Here is a 24,229-nt window from a genome sequence, read left to right on the forward strand (position 1 = left end):
CCTTTTTTTCCAAAAGAGAAAGGAGTGTCTTGCTCTCTGTCCTCTAACTTAGCTGGGCGAGGTGCTGTCTGCCTTTTGGCAGCTGTGAACCAACCCTCAGATGGGCTTTTAGGCCAGAAATGGAGGAGCTCCGCTGCACCAAGAGTTATCAACACCAGCAGCGGTAAGGCATACGGCCCCAGTGTACACGCAATGAAAGAAAGGAGACTTCTTGGGTAAAGCCATCACTTGCAAGGACCTCAGGAAGCTAGGTACCATTTGTAAATTAAGTGTTTTTCTTTTTTATTTAAATTGATTGCTGGAAAGCATTTTTATCGTGATGTGATGGATTATGACTTTTTTTTTTTTTTTTTACAATATAAAGAAGCTAATGTACCACCAAGCTATTTTGTAAGAAAAACGGTAGCACGTGCAACGTTTAAACAAAAAAAAGGGGGGCAGGGGGAGAGCGAGAGAGAGAAAAGTACCACATGTGATTGTTGTTCACAACTGTACAAGTCACAGGAGGTCACCCCCAGGAGTTACCATCTCATTCACAGTAGTAAAAACTCTACCCATTGTTTTTAGCCTGAATCCCCCAGCATCCCTCCCCCTCCTCTGGGAACGCACAGGTATCTGTCTCGTGGTCCACAGCAGGCCAGAATGTGCAACTACATCCACCTCTGTAACAAGGCTTTAAGAAGAACCAAAAACAACCCTACGAACAAAAAAACCCACCCCAAATGTATAAATGAGTCTGTTGTACATGTGAAGGAGGGAGGGGGCCACAATGGAGTGAGGCCTGTGACCCTTCATCCCACCAAAGCACACACTTTTTTCTTCTTCTCTTTAAAACAAAACACCTTATGAAAAAAAACCCAACGCCTCTGCAGGGCTGGAGCACAGGCAGAGTCCATTGTGTGTGCTGAAAGGGACAACGTGCCAGGGAAGAGGGCAGCCTCTAGCCCGTAGGACAGCACTGAGCTGCCTGTGCCGTACCATCCACACTGAAGTAAACATGGACCGGAACTTGCCTTTTTTTTTTTTCTTTTTTCTCTTTTTTTTTTTTTTCTTTTTTGTCTGTCTTTGGTATTGTTTTTAAAGTTGCTAGAGATGCATAGACACCTGAATGAGGAACTGAGTACAGTTTCCAGGGAGGAGGAGATATTTGGGAAGGTGGTTGGTTTCATTTTTGATGGGTTTTTTTGCTCAGGGGTGCTGAGTACCATTGGAAGGAGCAGTGCCCATTCCCTGCTTGTAGTCACACCCAGAAGTTCCTGAAAGCCATGTTTCTTTGAAGGCAAAGAAAAGCGTTCGTTCCCTGTCCACGGCTCTCCATCTCGGCCTGATGAGCGAGAAGGGGTGTGAAAGGGAATGGGAATGCTGCTGCCATCCTCTAGAATCATTTTCTCTTCACTCGTGTTTTCTCAGTACTTCTTTGGATATTTTTCTTTCCTTCCCTTTTTACAGTTTTTAAAATTTCTGTGTGGGTTTGTGGTTTTTATTAAACAAAAAGCAAAAAAATTAAAAACCTCCCTTCCTCACTCCTGTGTCTCACACTGCTGAGGGAGGCTCTCCTGGTCTCTCAAATGCATTACCTTCAGTCTGTTCAACTGAATCTCAGTTCCAGAAGCAGTCAAGAGCTGTCCTGCAGTTAAGATGGAGGTTTCGTGGTGTCATTGATCCCAGCAATGATGGAAGGGTTTCCGTTTTCCTGCTTTGGTGAGACACGGCTGGCGGAGGGCAGGCCGCTGCTAAAGGGTGAGGCCACGCTGCCTGTGGAGGATGGCCGGAGATCAGCTGGGGCCAGGTCCCGCTCCGGTGGCCGTAAACCAGGAGGTTGCAGCGGGAAAGCCATGGGGAAGCCCGCCATGTACAGAACTCTGCCCACTCTCTTGGCGACCTATTAAGAAAAAAAAAATGCAGGGTGGCAAAATGGCACTGAAGTACAGCTGCAGCTGCAAGGTCTACCCTAGATCACATCTCGCAGGCAAAAGAAACATGTGCTGGGACATGCAGTGCAGGCTCTTTTCCTGTGGCGTGTTTTGCATGTATCTGTGTTCTTTGGCCGGAACGAGACTGAAGGCCTTGCGGAGGTGCAGGCTGAAAGGAAGCGCGCAACCCAAAGCTGAACCAAGTCCAGCCTCTGATCTGAAATAATCGGGTCTCACTGTCTCGTGAGGGGACTATGGAAACTTGCAGCCTGTGTACCTGGCTAGATAAGGCTGCATGGACAACTAGGATAGTGCTCTTCGTCTTTTGGGGACCGCAGCTCATCTTCTTCACGAGTGAAACACAGTGATGGTAAGCAGCAGTTCCTAGGTCATCTCCACTACACAAGATGTTGGGAACACGCCTGTCTGTAGCTGCCTTCAGGTGAAGGTGTATCAGGTGAAAAGGGCCGATTGATTCCTACCAATTCTGTTACTTCATTAATAGGCACCACCGGACAGACAATTCGATAGAACTCTTCTGCTCTCCTTTTGCTAAGCCAGCCCAGGGTAGTGTACAGCAGGACAGGACACGATGTCCACTTCTGAAGAGCAGGAATTGCTCTTACAGTGGGGCTGGGACAACAGGGTGAGGGAGGAAAAAAATCTGGCTACAGGGTGGCTGCTGTTAACTGCACAGGAAACTATAAGCCTGCAGCCTCTCCCTTCTTCTGCAGTACTGAAGAAAACTCTCCTGAAGCAGTTCTCACCTCCCAGCAAGGGCCAAAGGCCCCACAACTTTCCAGCACCTACACAGCTGTTTCACATTTAAGCTTAAACAAAAACACAAGCTTGTGTTCAAACCAGACAACTGCAGCATTATTCAGTTAGCAACATCAGGACTTTGCTCCCCACTTACTCCCCCCCCCCCCCCCCCCCAAACCATGCCTTATTATAGAACTTTAAACACTATTGATTAAATTGAAGCAGGGTTTTTCTAGTTTCAGCCCATATCTCACATTCCCCCCCACCAAATCCGATCTAAGAATGTCTGTGAGCTATTTGGCTTTCTCTGTTTTTTAAGAAACATAAGAGTTTTATTTCCTACTGAATTGACCCACAGGGAACAATTGCCCACAGAACCTTTTTATTAGACCCCTCATAAACAGTGAGGGCTGTAGGGAAAGTAGTAAAGTTGCTCTTATTGTTTTAACATAATGTAACAAATGTATAGCTTGTGGGTTAGGGAAACCATGCCAAAATAGTGACTATCTGTGCAACCCATGTATGTGCACATGCACACTACTGTCATAACTATTTGCATGACATAATCCCCTAGGGAATACAATAGAACAGCCTGTTCTTGACATGTGTCAGAAGCTATCTTCTGATCATTAAATGGAAAAAAAAGAAGCTAGCAGAGATGTTCTTCTAGATTTTGAGTCCAACCAAGGGGAAGTGGCGGCAACTGCAATGGAAGTCACCATGACTGCCAGCTAGGGAAGGCAGGAGAAGAGCAAAGCAGTGTTAGGAAAGCAGACCTCTACAGGCAGAGACTTGGGAGCCAAGTCACAGAGGAGGGAAAAAAAAAAAAAAAAAAAGGTATTTTGAGAAGAAGAAACATCACTATATGGGCACAACAGCAAACTAATCTGTTGAGGAGGAAATACAGTCCCCTAAAAGAGAGACCTTGACTAACTCAACAAAGGCAAATACCATTTCTACTTCCAGTGTATCAAAATACAAGTGAATAGCACGGGGGGGGGGGGGGTGCACTGTGGGAGGGGGTGGCACGGCCCATCAGCAAGACCAGTAAACTATGACTAGCAAGAGATAAAAATGTTACAGCAGTCTATTACTAGCACAGCAGAGAAGGGAAAGAGCTGGTCCATTAGTCACTGGGGAGGGAAAGTAATCAACAGATGATGCTGAGATGTGTTAAATGCATTTGTGCTTCAAGCCTCGCTAAAAAGGAGAATCACCAAGGGCCACCTAGTTACAAGGAAAATGAGCAGCACAAGGACTTGCATCCGGTCTAGAAAAAAAAAAGACAACCGGTTCCTGAGATGGCTTTACCCAGTTCTTTTGGTACTTCAGGATGACTATTTTCAGGTTCAACTGATTTGAAACCATCTACCTTGCCTCACCTGTTTACAGCTTTCCTTCTTTCCTGGCTGGTATTTGTGGGAACAGCCTGACATGTCTTTTCTAGAGGAGCTGGTCCATTTTAGGAGTTTTCCACTGCATCCCTGTCTCTCCCTCCCACCACTTGTCCTGAACCATTTGTTTCTGCCCCTGGGCACTGAATACTGTCCGTGTTTTGTTCCTGAAGCAGTTATGCGACTGGCTCCGGATGAGGATATGGAGCATTTTGGAGGACAGATCAAGCTTTCTTGAAACCAGAATTACAAATAAATAAATAAATGAACAATTACTGCTTAATAAATTCTATTCAATAAACCAGGTCTCTTGACAGTCCTGTTCTGGCTAGGGACAACTTTTAAAGCATGTCACTTGCTTTCCTACCTGTGACCTTATCTTCAGTGCAGGTCCGAGTTTCAGCCCCATATTGTTCAGTAAGTGCTCTTCCGTCAGGAGGGGCAGGGTCTCACCATCAATAGCCTGCTCTCGGAATACCTGCAAGAAACCAGAACACAGGTCCAGGCTTAGAAATGCCGGTGACATACCTGATGCGTTTGTCTTGCCATTGCACAGAAGTGCACTGGTAGAAAAAGAGTCTCAGTGGTGAACTAGGCCCATATTAATACACGAGAGGTATACACAGTCCTGTATCCACAGCTAGGAGCCAACAAACAAAAGGAGACACATACGGGAATGTGAATTAGGGTTGGTTGGGCCAGTCCAGATAAAGCAATACTTTTTCTCTTGGTTTTTTTTTTTTAATGTTGGGATGGGGCATGGAAGTTTTTTTCCTTTGGGGAACATCCCCAAGTTGAGCAGCCAAAACAGCTGACCTAAGTGCAACATGAGTAAGCCCAGCTGATAGCATATGATAGCAGATTTGAGAAAGAAGAGTGACAAGCCCAGGGGCCCTATCCCGACTCCAAAAAGGGCAGAAGACATAGGAGAAAAGATAAGAATCTAAATTTTGGCAAATCCTAGGTCACTCACACTTGTGTGGATATTTGGAAAAAGTTGACCCAGTAGACTTCAAAAGTATTTGCAGTCTTCAGTGAGGCATATGCAACTGAAAAGGAGGAACTTGCTTGTTCATGCATTTCCTTCTCAAAGCTGCTAATTTCCAAAACAGTCTCCAGGCAAAATACATAAACAGATCTGTGGAGCACATTCTGCAGGTTAGATGGATTCATGTGCAACACTCCGTTTTGCACCTTTTTTTTCTTTTTTTTTTTTTTTGTCTCCTCCTTTGTCTGTCATATATTACAACCATTCCTAGAACATGCGTGCAGCCTGGAGAACGTAGTCCATCGTGCTGTTTGGCAGCGACTCCTGATACCCAGAACGCCAACTGGGATCATGGAGGATGAGCCCTCCGCACCGGTCTGTTTTGGCACTAGGCCCTTTCTTTCCCCCGCCCCCAACAGTTCCAACAACATGGACTAACAAAAATACTGCAGTGCCACTGTATTGACCGAGGTAGCCAAGCGGTACCACTAAACTTGGCATGATCCTACCGAGTCAACTGCACTGGCATTTCACAGCATTTCCATTAACAGTACAGCAAGGCTCTTACCCCTCTCCTGGTTAGCTGAGTGAAGCAGAACCTGGTGATGTGCATACACATCATCGACAGCAGGGCTAGTATAGTCTAATAAAATGGCAGTTTCATATGAACACATTCTAACAGACCCAGCCATGCAAAACTATACCATTTTAACACATTCTTAAGGACAGCAAAGAATATTTTGGTTTGCCTCTATCTATTTCAAATGACAGGGTCATGCAAGAGTTTTCCACCTAATACGCATTGTGTCATAAAGGTTAAGGTCTCGACACGTGGTCTTATTGCTCCATTCTTCATCTATAGAGCAGGGCTACGCTTACACCAGCCTCCCCTGGGTGTTTATTCTGGACGTACAGGCTCAATACTTCAAGAGTGAACTGCCATCATTTGGTAATTTAGCCAGCAGGTTCCCCTTGGTTCTGGGAGATGTCAGTCAGATGCCTGGTTTTTCTTACTAAACCACACCTCCACTCCATAGCGGTGTTGTGGTTTTTTTTTTTCACAACCCAGCTCATATTGGATGCTCGCCCCAATGAACTGTCTGTGGGGCCTGATCCTGCTGCCTCTCCATGCAATGGCTTATGCATACCGTTATTATTATTATTACTAAACACAATGGCAAGGGAGGGGGTTTCAATTTACTTTAATGGCTTCTTTTTCAGCAGCATACCGTAGCCCAGAGCTTTGGAGAGTGGCAGTGGCTATTAGAGCCAAGGCAGCTGAGCTGTTGCAAGTGTTTTTTACTGCTGGACTCCACCAGCAAAGCTGCTCATGACTGTAGCATGTGTTTCTGGTCTTTGACCTAGCAAAACTTACTATACCAATTTCTATTCCTTCCTCTGAAGCCAACGTGGCTGGGAGCCAAAAGCCTCCCGTCACTCGGCACTAAAACCCTCCACAAAAAGCCTGAACTTGAGAAAAGCATCCCCCTTGGGTATCCCACCGGTCCTGATCCACTGCAGGGACAAAGCTGAATATTGTCAAGGGCTGAAATCAGGCATGGCAACTTTTGTTTTTACTGAAGTTTTCTTGTTTGTCTGAAACATGTTTCTAAATGCACAGCATACCACCAAACTCTTGCTGGGTTTTCCTGGCAGGAGAAGCCTGCAGACCAGTGCCAGACCTCCCCGGCAGCTGTGGTTTTGGAGAAGAGAACACAGACGGCTCTGCAGTTTAGAGCCACGGAGCTGGGTCGCCCTTGAACACTGGCATTTTCACATAGTAAAAAACCTGTTAAGCATATAACCATAGCGCATAAAAACGCATCATCCCTTAAGCCATGCACCCCCTACATAATGCAACATAGCAAGGCCACGACAGGAAGCTGTTTACAGCGGCTCCCATTATCGTAAAACATTTTGTTTGCAATGCACTGAGAAGATTGCTGAACCTTTGTCTCGGCAAGCTATTGATTTCTTCCCCACTGGTATACCGGCAGCGGGCATGGAAGGTGTAAATGGATGATCCCTCTGCAAAGTGGTTGCGTTAAAGATTTCTGCACATTTCCTCCCGGCCTAATTCAGAACCTTCCAGGCAACTCTGATCTTCGTTCCCCAGCGTAGGAATGCAGACAAACTGCAAGGCCATCACTGCAAGAGCACACTGTTTGGGGTGGGGGGCACCAGAGAATGCGAGTAGCTGTATTACTTTAGTTTTAGAGCCTTTTGCTTAAGCTCTCTCCAACACATACTGCAGCCCACACATGGATACTCCTGAACCCATCCCACCCATCCTCACTAAACCCAGCTCCTAAATTCCCCTCTACGCATGCAGACCTGCTGCTTCTCGCTCCCATAAACACCCATCCGTCCACCATCTTTTTTTTAACCAGTGTCCTTTCCCTCCCTCTCTCCATAATCAGACACTGACCCTTCTCTCTTCCACACACTCAGTCACCCTGATCCTCTCCCACGCGCAACGCAAACCTCTCACATTCTTCTTGGGGGACCATACACGTACCCCATCTCCGTAACAAGCATTCACTTTCCTAAATACCACCTTTCGCGTGCATGCCTATCTGTTTGCTCCAAAGAAGCACTGGTTTTACAGGTGGTTTTAACAAAGCACATTGTGATGGGATTATCACAGTTAGGGGACAACAAAGTACAGACTTGAGATCAAAAGCACATTATCCTGTTACCTGAGCAAGAAGGGGGAGGCGTGGGGCAATTCCAGGTTTCCACTTCCCCATCCCCTCTGGAGGGATGCAAAAGCACGCACCTTTCCCCACGGCACACGGCCAAATCAGCATAACCTAAAGGGAATCGCTTCCCAAGAGCCAGATACGCACGCTGCTCTCCTAACAGGGGGTCCCAGCAGAAGGAGGGGTGCTGAGCTTTACCCTTCTCAAAATGGCTGGGGGTGGCCGTAAGTTCTGGGAGAGGACGCTTGCCTACCACAACTAACAGAGGGAGAGACAGTAAGGGCCAAAGAGGGGAAGGCGGCGGCAGATTTTTAGAAATCGGATTTCAGCCAGCCTGGATGGCAAAGCGCAGCTTTGCACACTCCTTTGCTGTCAGTCAGGGAAGCTCCTCTCTTGAAGTGGCATGTCCGGAAAGTTCGATTCCTGCTCTCCTTCCTCCCCTTCAAGACCTGTTCTCAGCCTAGGATGTCTCTCTGCTGAAAGGCTGGATTGTCCTGAACCTTGGCCCTTTGCCTCTCTATCTCTGCTACTTTCAGTCCCTCCCTTCTAAGCACACTATATCCTCTTCACAAGGCTGTCCCAGACAGCTCAGGAATCTGTGCCTTCGCAGTTGGTGCATTCTCTCAATGGGGCATTTATAATGGACCCGAGCAGATGCAGAACCAAAAAACACAGGGTTGCTTTTTGTATTGCACCTCACACTCTCACACTGAGCGGGGCTTTATGAAGCCCCCGTTACTGATGGATGTTTCAACACTGCTGTAATGAGCTTGAAAATCACAGTCGCCATCACTCTACAGTGTAAACACAGAAGTTACTTTGACGCTTGTGCGGGCAGGGTCTCTCGCAACCCCACTCCGTCCCCTAAATACTCTGGGCACAGCAAAAGAACGCAGCACCTTCTGCCAGGTTGGCTGGTACACCGAGCTGCCCACCCCAATCCCGGGGACTACCTGACAGCCCACCCCTCACTGCAGCCGCTTCACAAAAAGCCACCGCTGTGGTCAGCTCTGCGATACAGCACAGGGCAGCTTCTAAAAGCATGAGCTGGACAGCGCGAGAGAAGTGATGCTAAGCCACTAATCACGATCAACCCTGCAACTCAGATGCTCGCTCCTAACCTCGCCCCTACTCCCATCCTCTCCCACTGTACTCTCCCTACTGCTCGCCATCTGCAAGCCCCATCACACACCTTCTCGGCATCTTCACTGGCACCAAGTAGCTATTTAACAAACCACTAGGGGGAAAAAAAAAAAAATTAAAAATCAAAGAGCTTCAGGCCCTGCAGGGCTCTGAGATACACCTTCTAGGAGGGACAGTGCAAGTAAAACAGGCACAGATGGGAGGGAGAGAATCGGGGCCTGCAGGGAGGACGTTCCTCCTGTGATGTTCTTGAGGCCGTTAAAAGAGATTTACCTGAGTGTACTCGGTGCAGCCAGACAAGTTGGACACAAAGCTGCATACGTCCTCCACCGTCCATTTGCTGATGTCTTCCAGCGCAGGGCTTTCCTCACCATCCAGAAACAGACCTCCCATGGTGCCTGGATTGTTTGGAGTTAGGGGGGGTAGGAAGGAGGGGAGGAGAAAGAAACATAAATCATTAAAATCCCACATGGACAACAACTAGACTGCAATCTGAATATTTTTCTCTAGCCACACATTCATCTTTAATGACCTGTCAATTAAAGCACTGGGCAGGGTCAATTCATAGGCCTCTTCCTCCTGGAGGTCCCCTGCTTAGAAAGGGGGGCAGGGGAAAGGAAAAATCCTGGCTAATGCATTTCATGTGTTTAATGTTCTTCAGCTGCGGGGAAGAAATGGGGGGAGGGGAGAGAAAAGAACAAACCCTGAAGGAGTGTTTCTCCACACGCACCGCAAAGCGGAAAACTCCGACTGCCCTGTGGGTTTCTTTCCCCCAACCCTTCTCCTGGCTACGTGCTCCGAATGATAACAGGCCCCGGCACCTCTCCCTGGTGGCCCGCTGCCTTGCCCGGAGCACGAATCACTGGAGAACGAACGTCTTGCTCTTTCAAAGCGCTCATTTTCAATCCACCCCAGCTCCTGAAATAGCCATCGGATCCGTCTGCCCCAACACAGCCGCTGCCTCAGAATACATCGCCCTCCGCTCCACCGCCGCCGGAGCTGGGCATCTCTCCTGGCCGAGCATCTGACGGGTGACGGGATGACCCCTGCCAGCCCCCGCGACACTCTGAAGACAGCACAGCTCAGTTCAAGCCGATATGTCAATTCTCCGAAACGCAACAGCGGTTCAGGTCCCAGCCCTGTCAGCAGAGACGAAGGTGATGGGTTCCAAAAGGGTGGAAAAGAGCCCCCCTGCCGCCCCGCATCGCCAGTGCCTGACAGCATGGGACGTGCACGCGGGGAGAAAACCGGGCTGGAGCCGAGAGAGGAGCTGGAGGAGAGGCACAGAGAATAAGAAAAGGCAAGAGAAACACCAGCCAGGTAACTCTTACCTACTGTAGCACGTAAAAGGGAAGAACGCAGAAACACGTAATGAAGAAACCTAGTTCCAGAAAACACCACTTCAGGGTGAGGGTGGGGGGAAGGAATTATCAACCTGTGGAACTCACTGCTGCATGATATCAGCTAGACCGAGAGATCAAGAGGACACTTACAGGCACGTGAGCATCCGTCATTACGGTGGGTAGAGAAAGCAGTTATGAGGGGTACAAACTGTTATGCCTCAGGGCACGAAGCAAGAAATTACCAGAAAAAAATACTTCTCACGACAAAATTATCTGTCCTGTAGGCTTAAGGTTTTTCCTGAGGCATTTGATCAGCACCATGGATGTAACCCCTTGCTGTGACTCCTTCGCTTCTGTCCGCAGCAGGTCGGGTAGCACTTCTGCAACTGATGACAAGATAAAGCGGGATGCAAGAAAAGCGTGGTGGGGAGCACAAGCCCGGAGAAGGAGGAGCAGTTGGTTCCTTGGGGGAACGCACCAGGTCAGAGGCAAGAGGCGCAGAAAGAACAGCAAAGCCGCACGCTGAGCCTCCGCTAGCTAGTTGGCAAAGCCACCGGCACAGTCCAAGGTAACAGGAAAAGGACAGGATTTACAGAGGAAGTTATAATGCCAATAAGATGCTTTTAAACCAGCAGCAGTCTGCACGAGAAGCAGTCAGACGCTATGTAATCATTCCCACTACATTTCCGCTCCCACCTTCCCGCTTCCCTTCCCAGCCTCGCCCTCCGCACCGTTCCTGTAGCTGCACCACCACGTCCCCTCCCGCCGTGCCACCTCCTCTCGGGGCAGGAGACGGCGACGTCCGCTTCAACCGAAAACGCAGCCCGCACCCGCCTGCACGGCACCGGGTAGCCAACGCGTGTCTCCTAGCGCGGCCATCGTACAAGGACCGCCGGCCTCTGCTCCCAAACGGGGACGAGTCCGCATCTCTCCTTACACGCGCGGGGCCAGTGCAAACAGACAAGCGCCAATCCCGGTGCCAGAACGTCTTGGCTGGGGAGACGGGAGCCCTCCAAGGCCTGCTGCCTCTGCCAGCGCTACCTGTCCCTCTGGAGCGGGGACAGGACCGTCCCTCTCTCCCTCTCCCCGTGCCTCGGGGACTCTGGCACGTCTTTGAAGGCCTCCTTGCCAGCGCTTCTTCCCAGCCCGGGACCCTCAGGGCGCTCGCTGCGGGCAACAACCAGACTTTTCACACCTCCTGCACAATCTTCTTGCAGGCACAGGACCCTCTCCCCTCCAGCCTAAGTACCAGGCTTGCAACACGCTCCGCTGGCTGCTCCCCGGAACGGCTCTGCCTGGAAGCGACGTGCCGAGCGCGGAGAGCTCGTTTCCCCCCGCCTCGCCAGCCCGTGCCCCGCTGGAGGCCGGGCAGCTCCTCACTCTCTTCACACCCCTTCTTTTTCCAGCTAGAAAAAGCTTCAAATACTTTTGTGCGGCTGATAGCAGCTGCAGAGAAAACGACCGGCTTTCCTGCGAGCTAGGCGCCTGTCAGCACAGGAGGTGGAGGCAGAGGCCGTTGCCAAAGAGCCAGCGAGCGCTTCCCTTCCCCTCACCACTGCCAGCTACCAGACAGACAGACAGATGGACACGAGCCCTCATTCTCATTCCTACTGCATTCCATTTTCCAGGAGACAAACTCACAGCTGCTTATGTTAAAATTCACAAAACACTCCAATGGCTGAGGGCTTCCCCCCCCCCCTTTTTTTTTTTTTTTTTTTCTTTTTCGGGGGAGGGTTTTTCTTTCTCAGGGTGGGGGGTAATTCCCTTTCTCCTCTTTGGAAGAGTGGCTGCAGCTTGGTAAATAAAGGAAGTGAAACTGAACTCAATTATTCCAGGCACAGTCAATGCTCGGGCGAGACACCTCCATCTGCAGCCAGAGCAAGCGTCTCTGAGGGGATCTGACTGTAACAGCCAACTGCTTTAAAATTAGGTACTTCCTTATTCCAAAAGCAAGCCAAGGATTGAATTGCAGCAACACGGCGCTTGGGAATGAATTCTCCAGTCGCCAGCCAGCCAGACCCATCCTCAGGGTATAACCTCAGTCTGCGCGGAGAGAAGCTGGTCAGTCCCCACCAGTCACGCACACTTTGCCAGGTCCCCACCAGCGGAGGGGAGAGATTTAGCCCAGACGCTGCGTTCCCAACTAGCAGGGACGAGGGGAAAGGTGTTAAGGCTTCCCTACGGTCCCTCTCCTGCACACGTGCTGGCAATCCTGGAACCGCACCGAAGGCGAGATCGTTTGCAGGGTTACTGACACCGCCAGCAGAGCTGGACTAGCGACTGCTTCTCCTACAGAAGCCTCTCTCCTCTGTGGTTTTTCTTTCCTTTGTCTCTTCGTGCCCCCAGAAGAAAGGAAGGGAGAGGTCAAGACGCACACAGATGCACACAGTAAGCCTGCTGTGTCCAAGTCTGAGGGCAAGACAGGCCCGCTGTATGGGAACAAGAAATATTTTCCACGTACCCACACACAGAGAAATCGAATACGGCCAAAATATTTATCTCGGAGAGTTTGTTTTCCCTTCCCATTTATACCAGGGAAACAGGGACTGACTGGTGGAAACATTCTTGGGAGGGGGAAGGTAAATACCAATACTTCGGGTTCTGGCCTATTAGCAATTTCTGTGCCGCAGAACTTAAAAGCTAGAATAGGAAAAACCTATTTCCACTGAAGTTGGAGGCAAAACAACCCCGTTCCCTGCAGAAAAGCCCAAAATCTCACGCTGCCTGCAGAAGACCTCAGCCCTAGTAGCTCCAAAGACTCAGTCACCATTCTGTGTACTCAGCACCCCTGAAGTCAGGGTCGCGGAGCCTGGTGTTCAGGTGCGTGTCCCCTCGCCCTTTTGCTCCCACCTCAGCTCTGTCACCGGTCTGAAGTCACCAGATGCAGGACTAACCCCAGGACGGACTTCTGCAGGACGACACTGGTCCCTCTGGCCTCAGCGTGTATCTAATTTGCAACTAGAACAGGACCGGCCCTCAGCACGCTGTGTCCAGTCACTGGCCCTTTCTAATTTTACAGTCCCTAGAGCAGAAGGGCTCCTGTCCTTCCTCCCATCCCTCCTCAGGAAGCTACTGCACCGTCTGCTCCGTCTCTGTGCATGGCTGCACCCACTCACCACTGCTCTGGCAGTTTAGGGAATGATAACAAATAGGTGCCAAGTGGCTAGAAGGGACGCACCTTCTATTATAATAATGACATGTCACTGGATCCTGCTGGACTGCGAGGATGCATAAAGGGCAGCATCTATTCCCTGCCAGGCCTCCTCTGTCTTGCTCTATGATAAATGACGGTCCGAGAGACTGGTAATGGATTACAGAGCATTTCACCAGCTGGGGCCCAGCGTGTAGAGCCTGAGAAGAATCCATCGTCCCAGGCCAGTGTCTTGTAGACAGGTGTCCACGTAAAAGCCCTCACCACCCATGCCGCAATCCATTTATAATTTCCCTCCCTCCTCCTGATATCCAGCTGCTTCAGAAGAGAAGCCAAAGGCTGAACGGGTCAGGGAGAGCAACCCCCCTGACCATCCCAGTAAGGGAAACCTCTGCTGCAAATCCAGCAGCCAGGCTGCAACGGGGCTCTCTCTGCTGCACGGAGACACACGCGCTTTTGCTCCTGACACCGCAGGAGACAATTCAGGTGCCAACTGGGAGACCAGTGCACAAAGCAAACCCACTTGGAAGTCAGCCCACCTATGGGTTTGATCAGTTTTGCTACCACTCTCCAACCCCTCTCCCATTCCTCCCTTGTGCATGCCCCCCCCGCCGCCTTCCCGTGCACCGGAGAGGGCTCGGGTCATGGAGCGGCACTGGAAGGCTTGCGTTAATTGCTCTCCAGACTACAGATCGATAGAAGGATTTTAGCCTCCTGCACACTCCATCCTTCACCTTTTCCAAAGGACGGGGCTGGAGGAGGGCGGTGGGAGGAGGAGGGGAGCAAGGCTGCTGAAACCTTGACGAGATGAGGTCATCGAGCAGCCGCCAGAACCCCAGAAGGCAGCTCAGGGAATCGACCCAGCTCTGGCTGCCTCATCGATATTCTTCCCAGTAGGGACAGAAAACAGCTCTCTGCCTCCAAAGGAGGAGCCTCCCCTTGCTGGAAGACCAGAGGAATGGCCTGAAACTCAGTGGTCATTTTCAGCCAGCCACTTCTCTCCTCTCCTCTCCTCCCTCTGGCTCTTCCTTTCAGCCTGCCACGTTACCTGCCTTGTTTAGGTGGTTACTTTATAATACCAGCCTCTGGCGTACAGCACAACATCGTGCCCAGCCAGGCCAGAAGAGCAGTCCTTGTGCAAAAAAGGACTACAGAAATTATCTGGCACCGGGGGAGAGATGGGTGCAGTTCTGTCTGTCTGTCTTCAGGGGGTTTGTGTTCCCCGAGGGCCAAAGTAACACATTTTTCATTGAGACACGTTACCCCAGCACACCCCACGATCCCCGCAGCATTTGGATCAATACAGCCCTCAATATTTCAGTTGCTGAACTCCCAGCTCCCCTATCGACCTGCTGTGCTGCATCGAACAAGATGCCCCGTCTTCCCAAGGCTGCTTCAGGTGAGAGTTTTTGGTATGCAGTTGTACAGTGCCTAGCACAACAGGGTCGGTGCTGCTGTCCCACGAACGGGCAATATGAACAGCCGCGACAATGTGTGAAGCCAGCCGAAAGCAAAAGAGCCCTCAGGAAAAGACCTACAGCCCTGGAACAGGCTCCACAAATCAGAAGTGCCTGAGAACCGGGCAGTGAAACACAGCCCTGATCTTTGCCGAGGCCTCAAGACACGATCGTGATATAAATTTGAAGTGATAATAATAAATGGCCTATTACAGTAACTCGCACATTGCTGGGGGAGGGAGGAAACCCATCTACAATCCGGGCCTCCCTGCAGAGCCTCACACAAGAGATGAGCACCACAGAGCCATGCGTTTCCCTTTTTAATGGCCAGGAGAAAAAGGCTCCTGCAAGGAAGCCTCAGCAGCCCAAGGCAGCAGGAATATTTATCATGTTGGCCACCTGCCTGTCATAGAAAAATCGCTTCCTCCTTCCTGGTTGGAAGGCAGCTCTAATGAGTGATGGGCAGCCGCGTTCACAACCGCAGCAGCTCTTTGCATAGAAAACAGGCAGCCTCGGCGACCCACATGCCATACCCCCCTCCCTTTCTCCCTCCTCCGTGTGGCAGGAGGTCCTACCTCCTGCTAATTGCTCAGCCAAGTAATTAGCTGAGGCAGGTTTTGGCTCTTGGCTAGGCTCGCAGGGCTGTTGCCCTGCTCTGCCCACAGGAGACCCCCGGACAGAGCAGCTACCAGGGTTTGAAACCCCACTTCGTACCCCCTGTACTTACTGCTCCCTTCTGGCTCCAGCTGTGCCTGCCTTTGCTGCCCAAGAGACTGCGCCGCTGGGGACCACAGAGCTGGCAATGACTTCCCTGCCTGCCTATCCCGTCCAACAGGCACCAATCCAGCTATACCAGGGCCTGTGAGACTGAGAAATACACCACAGGCAGAGGAAAGAGCACATCTAGCTCTGCCCTGGAAAAGGAGCACAGCAGTGGTAACCGACACCTCCAAGGGCACAGGGCAGCCAAGATGCGTAAGTCACTGCTGGGGAATTCTTTGACGCCCCATCCCAAAGGTGTTGTCTCACATGCTACTCTGGAAACGTCCCAGATCTGACACTCAGCAGGGAGGAAAATGCTGCAGCTTTAATCCTTCTTTTCCCTCGCCTCAAACCATGGCAATGCACAGCGGGAGAACCAAGCACGTGGGAACCAGCCAGCCACCCTCCAGCCCTGCACATCCCCAGGGCGCCTCTCCCTGCAGAACAGCCTCAGCCCCGCTACCAGCCTGCAGCCTCTGCCCACGCGGGACAGATCCAAGTCACCCTGGGAAGCTCTCCTTCCATTCCTTTGTCCTGCTGTATCCAACCGGTTCCCACTCCCTGGAAATCTCATGAACGCAGCCCAACAGTCTTCACAGCCTTTTAGGCCACCCTTCCAGATACAATACGTCTGGCCCTTTATTTTGTAGGGCAGCACCCTGCAGCCATTCATCATTTTTGTTGCCTCTTCCTGAAGCCCCTCTAGTTTACTGGCATTTGTCCTGAAACACGGCTTCCAAATAAGGCCCAAGCAAATGCAAGATCCCTTAGTCCACCATACTGCGATCTCCCTTCTCCCACGCCTGGGACTCACTTTGTCCCTGCTGGCCCTCTTTATGACCCGTAATTTCCTTCATTGCAAATGGAGTCCTTTATACTAATTAAAAGACGACGCTCGGTTCCCTACCGAGAAAAAAGAACTACAACCACACTACAGAACAGGACGGGGGAAGAGTCCCGCTCTCAGCACACTGCAAAACATGTCACTGCTCCGGCCCGTAACTCGGCGACAGGCCCTCATGCACTCACCTGCATGGAAGTACGGGCTCATCGTGTAAGGGAATCCGAAGGGCAGCGGCTGAGGTGGTGGGATGGAGGCTGGCGGGAGATATTTCACCTCGTTTTTGTTGATGCCTGGGCCAAGCAAATGGCTGGGGGACTCGGCGCTCGAGGAGCTGCAGGGGGCATTTTGACTAGCAGCCGCTTCACCCAGCTCCTTGGCCCCTTCGCAGACTTTGCCTGTCTCTTTGCACTCCTTAAGCTCGGCAGCCGAGCTGCTGCTCTCGGCCTTCAGGCTCTCCGGCTTCTCGTCGCTCACATCCGCGTCACTCTCAGAGTCCTTCATCTCCTCGTCGTTACAGTCTGGTGCCCCATCCCGCGCCCGGGGCTCCGCCACCTCCTTGGCCTCGCTCAGCCCCTGCGGCTCCGCGCGGTGATGTGCCGATTTGCGGCTGCCCCGCCGGGGCTGCTCCTTGGGCGGCGTGGCGCTGCTGGGGACGCTGGGGTTGAGGGACAGCAGGGGAGTGTTGTTGTGTCGAAGCACCAGCATGGCGTTCCTCCGGGAGAGCTCTTCCCGCAGCGGGTGGCCCTCGGGGATGTCGTGCACATTACGCAGGGCCGGGTGGTCCGGGGGCAAGCCGGGATGCAAGCTCAGGGGGTCACCAGCCAGTAGCCTTTGCCTGTGGAGATTCTCCAGCTCTTTCTGGCGGATGATCTCAGCCGACATCTCCAACCTAAATTGGGAGAGGCAGAGAGGGAGCGTCGGTGGTGGGGAGGAGGGAGCTGTGAGTAACTTGCTAACCCCCAGCTGTCGCTGAACCAGAGCTTGCAGGATCAAGGTGTCGCCTCCAAACCCCCACGTTGTTTCCGTCGGTCTCACTCGGACGCGGCTCCGTTGCCTGCGCGCAACTCATCCAATGCAAGCACCCCACGTTACTCTGCCTGCTGCCAGGGAAGGGAAGGAAAAATCCAACCCAAGGCCAGGCAGGCTAGCCCTCTACACTCTTTACCTTGCCAGGTTTTGCTTTCGTAGCATCTCTTGCTGCCGCGCAAACATCTCTGCTTGTGCCGGCTGTAGGAACCCGTAACCTGGGGACAGGGAGAACAATACTGCGGGGTTATTAATCTCAGCATTGACTCTTTGCTAACTCAGGGCCAGCTCCCCAGAGGGCTAACTGAGCAGGAAAGGGCAGCTGAGAGCTGCTGTTCTGTTCTAGAGCCCATCTATTCCCTCACTCCCAAGGCAGTGCAGTCTGCCGCTGAAACACGGGACCAGGGAGGCTGGCGGGGATTAACAGAGAGAGCAGCCAAGGCAACCTGCTCCTATCACTGCAAAACAAGGGTGAAGTCAGCACAACAGTACCAGGCAAACACAGAAAATGTGTCTGGGCTGCTTGGCTAAAGGACAGTTTCTCACTCTACCCGCTTCTCCCGGCTGACGTTAAGCATCTCTTTAGCACTCACCTGGTGTCTGGCACAGAGCCGAAGGCACCCCAAGAAAAGGAGGTCTCAAGTGGGGGCCCAGGGCAATATGGGGCGCATTCTGGGGTGAAAGCAGAGGCGGTGGGTGGGATATCTCCCTGCAGAAATCAGAAAATAAATACGTGTTGAAAACCTGGAGGCTCCATCCACAGCGCCCAGAGGGCCCTGGCTCAGGAATAACATCCTTTCTGCAGATAACCTGCACTCTGTACCAGAGGCTGTTCTGAGACAGAAAGATGCCTGTTCACCCATACGTGAAACTTTGAAAAGGAGAGAGAAAAGACAAGAAGCAGAACCAGAAGGCGAAAAAAGCAGCCAGGACTCCACAGGTCCCACATACTTCCCACCTTGATATGTTTGCTTCCACGGCCTTTCAGCCGGGTTTTGGCTGCCCAGGGCTAGCAGAGGCAAGGCTGAAGGTGCTGCATCTGCCCATCCCGTTAGCAAGCTCAGGTCTCTATCTCAACTACTTTACAAGTGAAAAAGCATTCTATATTTTGGGAACTGGCGAGTGGATCTGGGAAGATCTGAAGGCATCACTGGCATGCCTTGCAAAAAAAAAAATATCACTGTCCTAGCCGGGACAAGGGGAGATCTTTAATTCTGGAGAGAAAAGCTGTAAGTCAGGCAGAGAAAAAACACAGAGAGAGGAGAGATGAGCGGGATGTGAGCAGGAAGCGCCGTGGGGTCGGTGGAAAGGAGTACGACTGGAGAAGGGGTGGGTGATGCTGGCCAGAACGGGTAGAGCACATGTAAGGTGGCAAGTAAGCTGGAAGAGGCAGCTTTGAGGGGTGGATAAGAGGAAAATGCCTGGAAGTAAGGTAGGTAGCACTTGCTTGCTTGCAGGGAGGCGGGGGGGGAAATGGCAGGAAGGGAATAAGAGCCAAGGTCTCTTCCATTAGTCAAATCTGCCCTGGGAGCCTGCAAGCAAATCTCTGCTTTCCGGCTGCACGTCTCTTAATTCCTTTTGATGGCCACTTACAACATTATTACCTTCACCAGGGCATCTAGAGGCAAAGCCAAGTGCTGTGCCGTTTATTTTCATTTTACAATATCTCCCTATAAAATCTGCTTCAGGAGAGACTGGAGGGCAAGAGAAAGGGAGCAAGAAGGCGCGTGTGACTTTGCAACAAACAGACGGTACGCACAACCGCGCTCCCCCTTTCAGTGGGGGGATGATGTGCAAGTGTGGGCTAACGTGAGAATCCCGGCCATCCATGCCCCCATCCCACACAGTTGGGGATGGATTGCCACCACGGCTCATGAAAAGCCACACAAAGGCTCTTTGGGGATGAGGTGGGCAAGGAGAGGATTCCTGTCCTTCCCCTAAATCTTCCCGGTGTAGTTTTATCCTCGTTCTACGCAACAGCCACTACAAAACGCTGCCAAACGCCGATCCACAGCGCAGAGCGGGCCGAGATTCCCCTCCGAAATTCCCCCTTCTCCCTACCCCTTGTCCACCTGCCTGTCTCTGCCTCCACCCTGCCCGTCTGTCTCTACTCCCCTACTCCCCTTCCCCTGGCTGTCTCCGTCTCTCCTTTCCTCCTCCTTCCTCCCCTAGCTCTCCTCTAAACTAATTGCACAGCTCGCTGTGTCTGGAGGAGAGCCACAGATCGATCCGTCGCTGTTGAAATGTTAATGCTAATCGTATAACCGCTCCGCCAGCACCTCGCACTTCAGTGGCAGCTCCAATTAATCTCAGGTAACGCAGCGCGTGACCTTCGGCTCAGAGCCGGGGCAGCAGCCAAGCGATGCTTATGTAATTACACCATGAAGTGTGTAATCACCTGCCCTAATCCCCGAGGCCTCACAATTAGCCGAGGCCTCGGTCGCTGGGCTGCCAAGTGCTTTGCCACCCCGGACAGCCTGCAGATGAATAACGGACAATTAAAGCGGCATGACGGGGGCTAGGAGGTGTCCGTTCGATCGTAATTAGCTGTAATCATGGGGAGACGAGCCTGGCAGACGTGCTGTTCGTTTTATAAGAAGCAATTTAGGAAATCAAGTCGCTTTTAACCATTCCATGGCCAGGCAAGCAGTGGCCGTGCCCTCCCTGCCTTGTATAGACGCAGAAAAGGGGATCCTGTACGAGAGATAACAATGCAGAGAAACCCCAGGTGCAGGCTGCACACAGAGGGTTCAGAAGGAAACGCTAAAAACAAAGAGAGCTTCTTGATTTTAGCCAAGAAGAGATAATCTGTGCCTAGGAAGCATCCTGTTTGATGGGGATCAGGACCTGCCACTGGAAAAGAAAAGGTTCTCTCTTTGGTGGCAGCCCAATGTTAATCAGCGGCTATTTTTATGCTTTCATGTTGCACTCCAGCGGCTAACTTTGATCCCTAAGGAATTCACATCTGCTCAAGACCCTGCAGTTCATTCCCTCTGTCCTCTCATCGGCTCTGTGCAGCTATCCTGCCTTTCGGGCCCAGGGATCAGCTCGTACGTTGAACCGGCCAGCGAGCGGTGTCCTGGCTGAGGAAGGGAGGATGGCGGGACAAAGCAATTGCTGTGGGACCCGATCACGCTGCCACGCACACGGCTGAGCACGGCAGCCTGCAGCGGCTCAGAAGGAGCTGGAAATAGTTCTAAGAGAGGCTGCAAGAAACGCGTCAGGAGCAACTTCGAACGTGAGAGGTCAGTCGCTGCTTATGTTACACGCACGACGCACGCTGGGGATGAGTCCAAAGGTTTAGAAGATTCAGGGAGACACATTTACACTTGCTGTCATCATGCCTGCCTGACACAGCAGACCACACGGAGACCCCAGAGTTGTTCTCTCAGCAACACTGGAGCTCTCCACCAACCACGTGCGTAGGGCAAAGCTGCTGGGTGAGGCCAGATAAACAGGACCAGCCAAAAGTCCTCAGACTGGCCCTGTTACACCCGAGGAGTACGTAGCCTGAAGTCAGAGAAGAGGCTGCATACAGCCAAACAAGGAGGAGTCATTGCACCTCTCCTGCCATCCCCCCAATGGCTCGGCATCAGTCCGAAGCAGAAGATAACTTCGAAGGAAAGCAGGTATGCTCATAAATATTCAGGGGACAAGGGACTCTTCTCCCTGCAGGTAGACCGATGCTCCCTAGCTCATGCTGCAGAGCCCCCGAGGAGCAGCGCTTCACACCGCCTGCCTTCCCACAAAGGGCAGATGCTTTCCACCGTCCCACAAGCCCAGCCTCCTGGCAGTCCAGGCGGGGAACCTGTTGGAGCCTGCCACTGCTCCCTTCCAGCCCATCTGCCTGATCCTTGGCACGGAAACCTGGCACACGAGGGAGGGAGTACGACCAGGTCGTGTCCTGGCACAGAGCTGGGAAGCCCTCCCAGGCTGCCTGGTACAGACACAGCCAATTACTTCCAAGCAAGCTTGGAAATGAACCTGGCAACCCCGGAGTAAAAAGTCCCAGAGACCTTAACAAAGCCTAGCGTGCTTTTAGGCAGACATGCACCAAAACACAAATCCTTGCATCCTTTCTCAGGTACATACCAGCCTTCAAGCCCCCATTAATTTCCTTCCTCCTTTTCTTCCACCTCCAGGTAAGGGCTGAATTACAGTCCCATACTCTGAGAATGTGAATTTAGCCCTTGGCAATTACATCTGATAAGCCTCGTCCTTACCTTGCAGAGAGCAATTCTGTGTCACTGCATATTCCTCCCCTCACCCCCCTTTTTTTTTTCCCCTAATATGCCAGCTGGAGGCTTGTGAGCAGGGTATTAGGGGATTTGCACTGCATGCTGCTAAATTTGATATGTCCTTTAACAGGAGACAAATGGTTCACAAGGCTTAAAAAGTATCGACTTTTCTTTAACAATAAGCACTAATGGCCTTCAAATAATCAATATTTAAAGTCATTATGGGGTTACACATTATACTGTTAAAACCAAGCCTTTCACTTTAACCCCATCATATCCTCCCAAGCCCAGAGCAGCGCTCCCCCCTGACTCACTCCAAGCTTAAAAGGAAGGCTCGAAGCACAGGCTGTGACTGGAGATGTGAGAGGGTCAGGAAATGCAGATTGAAACCGGCAAGGCATGGAAATAAATTTAGAACGGATGGAAGGGGGGGGGGGGGGACACACGAAGAATGCATGAAAGCTCTGCTTTCTTCTGCTTTGCATTTGATAGGAAGAGACATTTTAAACCTGAGGTAATAGGCAAGCAGCACACAGCTCCTTGCTGGTTTGCCATCCGCAGACAACGTCTGTGCCAGGAAGGGAAAATAAATAAAATGAAAGGGCTTTCTAAAAATGGTGTTTGGGATTTCCAGGCAGAAAGAGACATGTTGCTGCCCTAGAAGGGCAGCGCCAGTACAAGGCCTGGACACAGAGGGGGTCTGGTTTATGCTGCCAGGGGAAATCACTCCCTCAAAATCCAAACTGGTGCTAAAATCGAATTAGTTAAATCAGGTCAAGCTCTTTGGCCTTTGCTCTGCATAACATTCAGCCAGCCAGGATCTGGTGAGGAATCCTCCCAGTGCAACTATCAGAGAAAGAGGGATACAGCATTCAGAGCAGAGAGGGGGACGCGAGGCTGGGGTAGGTAAGAGTAGGAGACAGAATGCGCCCAGGGTGCACAGGAGTGAAAAGGAAAGCCTCCGCAACGCAGGGGGGAGGAATTAGGTGGTGAAAGAAAAAACGGTAGCAACAGCAGATGGGAAGAGCGCAATCCAAAAATCCTTGCTGGGTATTTCAGGCACATCTTTGCACAGAGAAAGGTCTCTGGCTGATGCACAGTGTTTGTCAGCTTTCTGCAGCAGAAGGGCAACGAGTGCATCTTTGAGACTCCGCGGCTCCCACTTCCAGAACACTCTAGCCAAAGGGCTCAGCTTCCCAGGACCCCAGCAGATCAGGATGCTGATGACACCTCACACAGGCAGTATTTCTTGCTCCTTGGCATTCCTCCTGCCTTCACCCCATAATTGCCTACGGTCCTAGAAGATGAATTGTGTCCCTAATGCTTCTTATAGACAGTACCAGAGACAGCCGAATGCTATTACCAAAGTACCTGCCTCAACACTTGCCCTTTCTCTGACTATAATCTGCCTTCTCCCTCTCCTGTGAGAGAGGGGCAGGTTCTCCCACGCAGACGCCCTGCCATATACTGTACGCATGTGAACAAGCTCTCGGCAACTCGTAACACAGAACCGGTGCATCCTATTTAGCCAACAAGCTTCACCACACCGATCACGCCGTTAAGCAGCTTGTCCAGCCTAGTCTGAGCACCCGTGCAATGCCTTCTGCTTGCAGGGTATAAAAGTTTTTCCTGAAAGTGGGGGGGAATGCAAGCGTTCCCTCGGCTTCACACGCACTAGCCTGCTCTGTGAGAAGCAGCCTGCTCAGCTCAGGAGTACTACCAGGAGCGAGTTCTGCAGCATGTACCAGGAGATGAGCACCTTGGGTAAGAACATGCCAGGCTAAACGACCCCAGCAAAACCAAGTACAGTGCCAACAGATTTTGGAGACAAGATCCAAGGAGTAGGATCCAAGCAACTCTGCATCTCTGCAGGGCACAGCCACCTGCCGCTTTTGCAGGAGACACAGCAGTTTGGAGATGGGAAGTTCTCCAGGCTGGAGTAGTTACAATGACACCTTCTAGTTGTACCCTTTCCTCTTCCAAGTCTTTTTATAACACTGAACTCAAGCATCTTTCCAAACAAACCACCAGGTCCTGGCGCTCTATAATCCAAGTCTGAATCAATGTAGAGAAGGATCTAGGAAACCAAAACCATGAAACCAAATGGATTCCTAAGCCTGCAGCCTGAGTCTACTTTTGGCAAGACATACCACTTTCACTAACTCTTTTCAACAGATGAGGAAGCTGGAGAAAAAAGGTGAAGGGACCACTACTCCGGCTAAAAGGACCTTGGAACCTGGTCCAAGAAAATCCACATTCAGGGTGTCTGCGTGCACACGTGTGTATTATCCCCTTCAGAGCCAGTACCCACCCGCCTGCCTTGTGGTTAGTATCATTAAACATACCAGCCTGTTTCTGACCAGCAAAGATGTATGCTAACTAGTTGACAAATGTCTGAACATACCTATCTTCCCAAGTATTCCCTAGCTCAGACTCACCACCCACCTTTTCACACCTGAGAACTGGAAAACTGTATATATAACTCCCACTAGCAGGCAAAGGTCTC

At 51.3% G+C, this 24,229-nt stretch overlaps 1 protein-coding gene across 1 annotated transcript in view; it reads right to left on the reverse strand.

Moving 5' to 3' along the window:
- Positions 1–270: 270 nt before the first annotated feature.
- SAMD11 (sterile alpha motif domain containing 11) overlaps positions 271–24,229 on the reverse strand; it is a 125,730-nt gene continuing 101,771 nt past the window's right edge. Inside the window, 6 exon segments of the mRNA XM_049817048.1 lie at positions 271–1,882; positions 4,437–4,547; positions 9,176–9,300; positions 16,645–17,348; positions 17,625–17,703; positions 18,079–18,194. Coding sequence (XP_049673005.1) covers positions 1,634–1,882; positions 4,437–4,547; positions 9,176–9,300; positions 16,645–17,348; positions 17,625–17,703; positions 18,079–18,194 — 1,384 coding nt within the window. The 3' untranslated portion in view covers positions 271–1,633.

The sequence above is a fragment of the Accipiter gentilis genome, chromosome 1 (genome assembly GCF_929443795.1).
Source record: "Accipiter gentilis chromosome 1, bAccGen1.1, whole genome shotgun sequence".
Taxonomy (NCBI): domain Eukaryota; kingdom Metazoa; phylum Chordata; class Aves; order Accipitriformes; family Accipitridae; genus Astur; species Astur gentilis.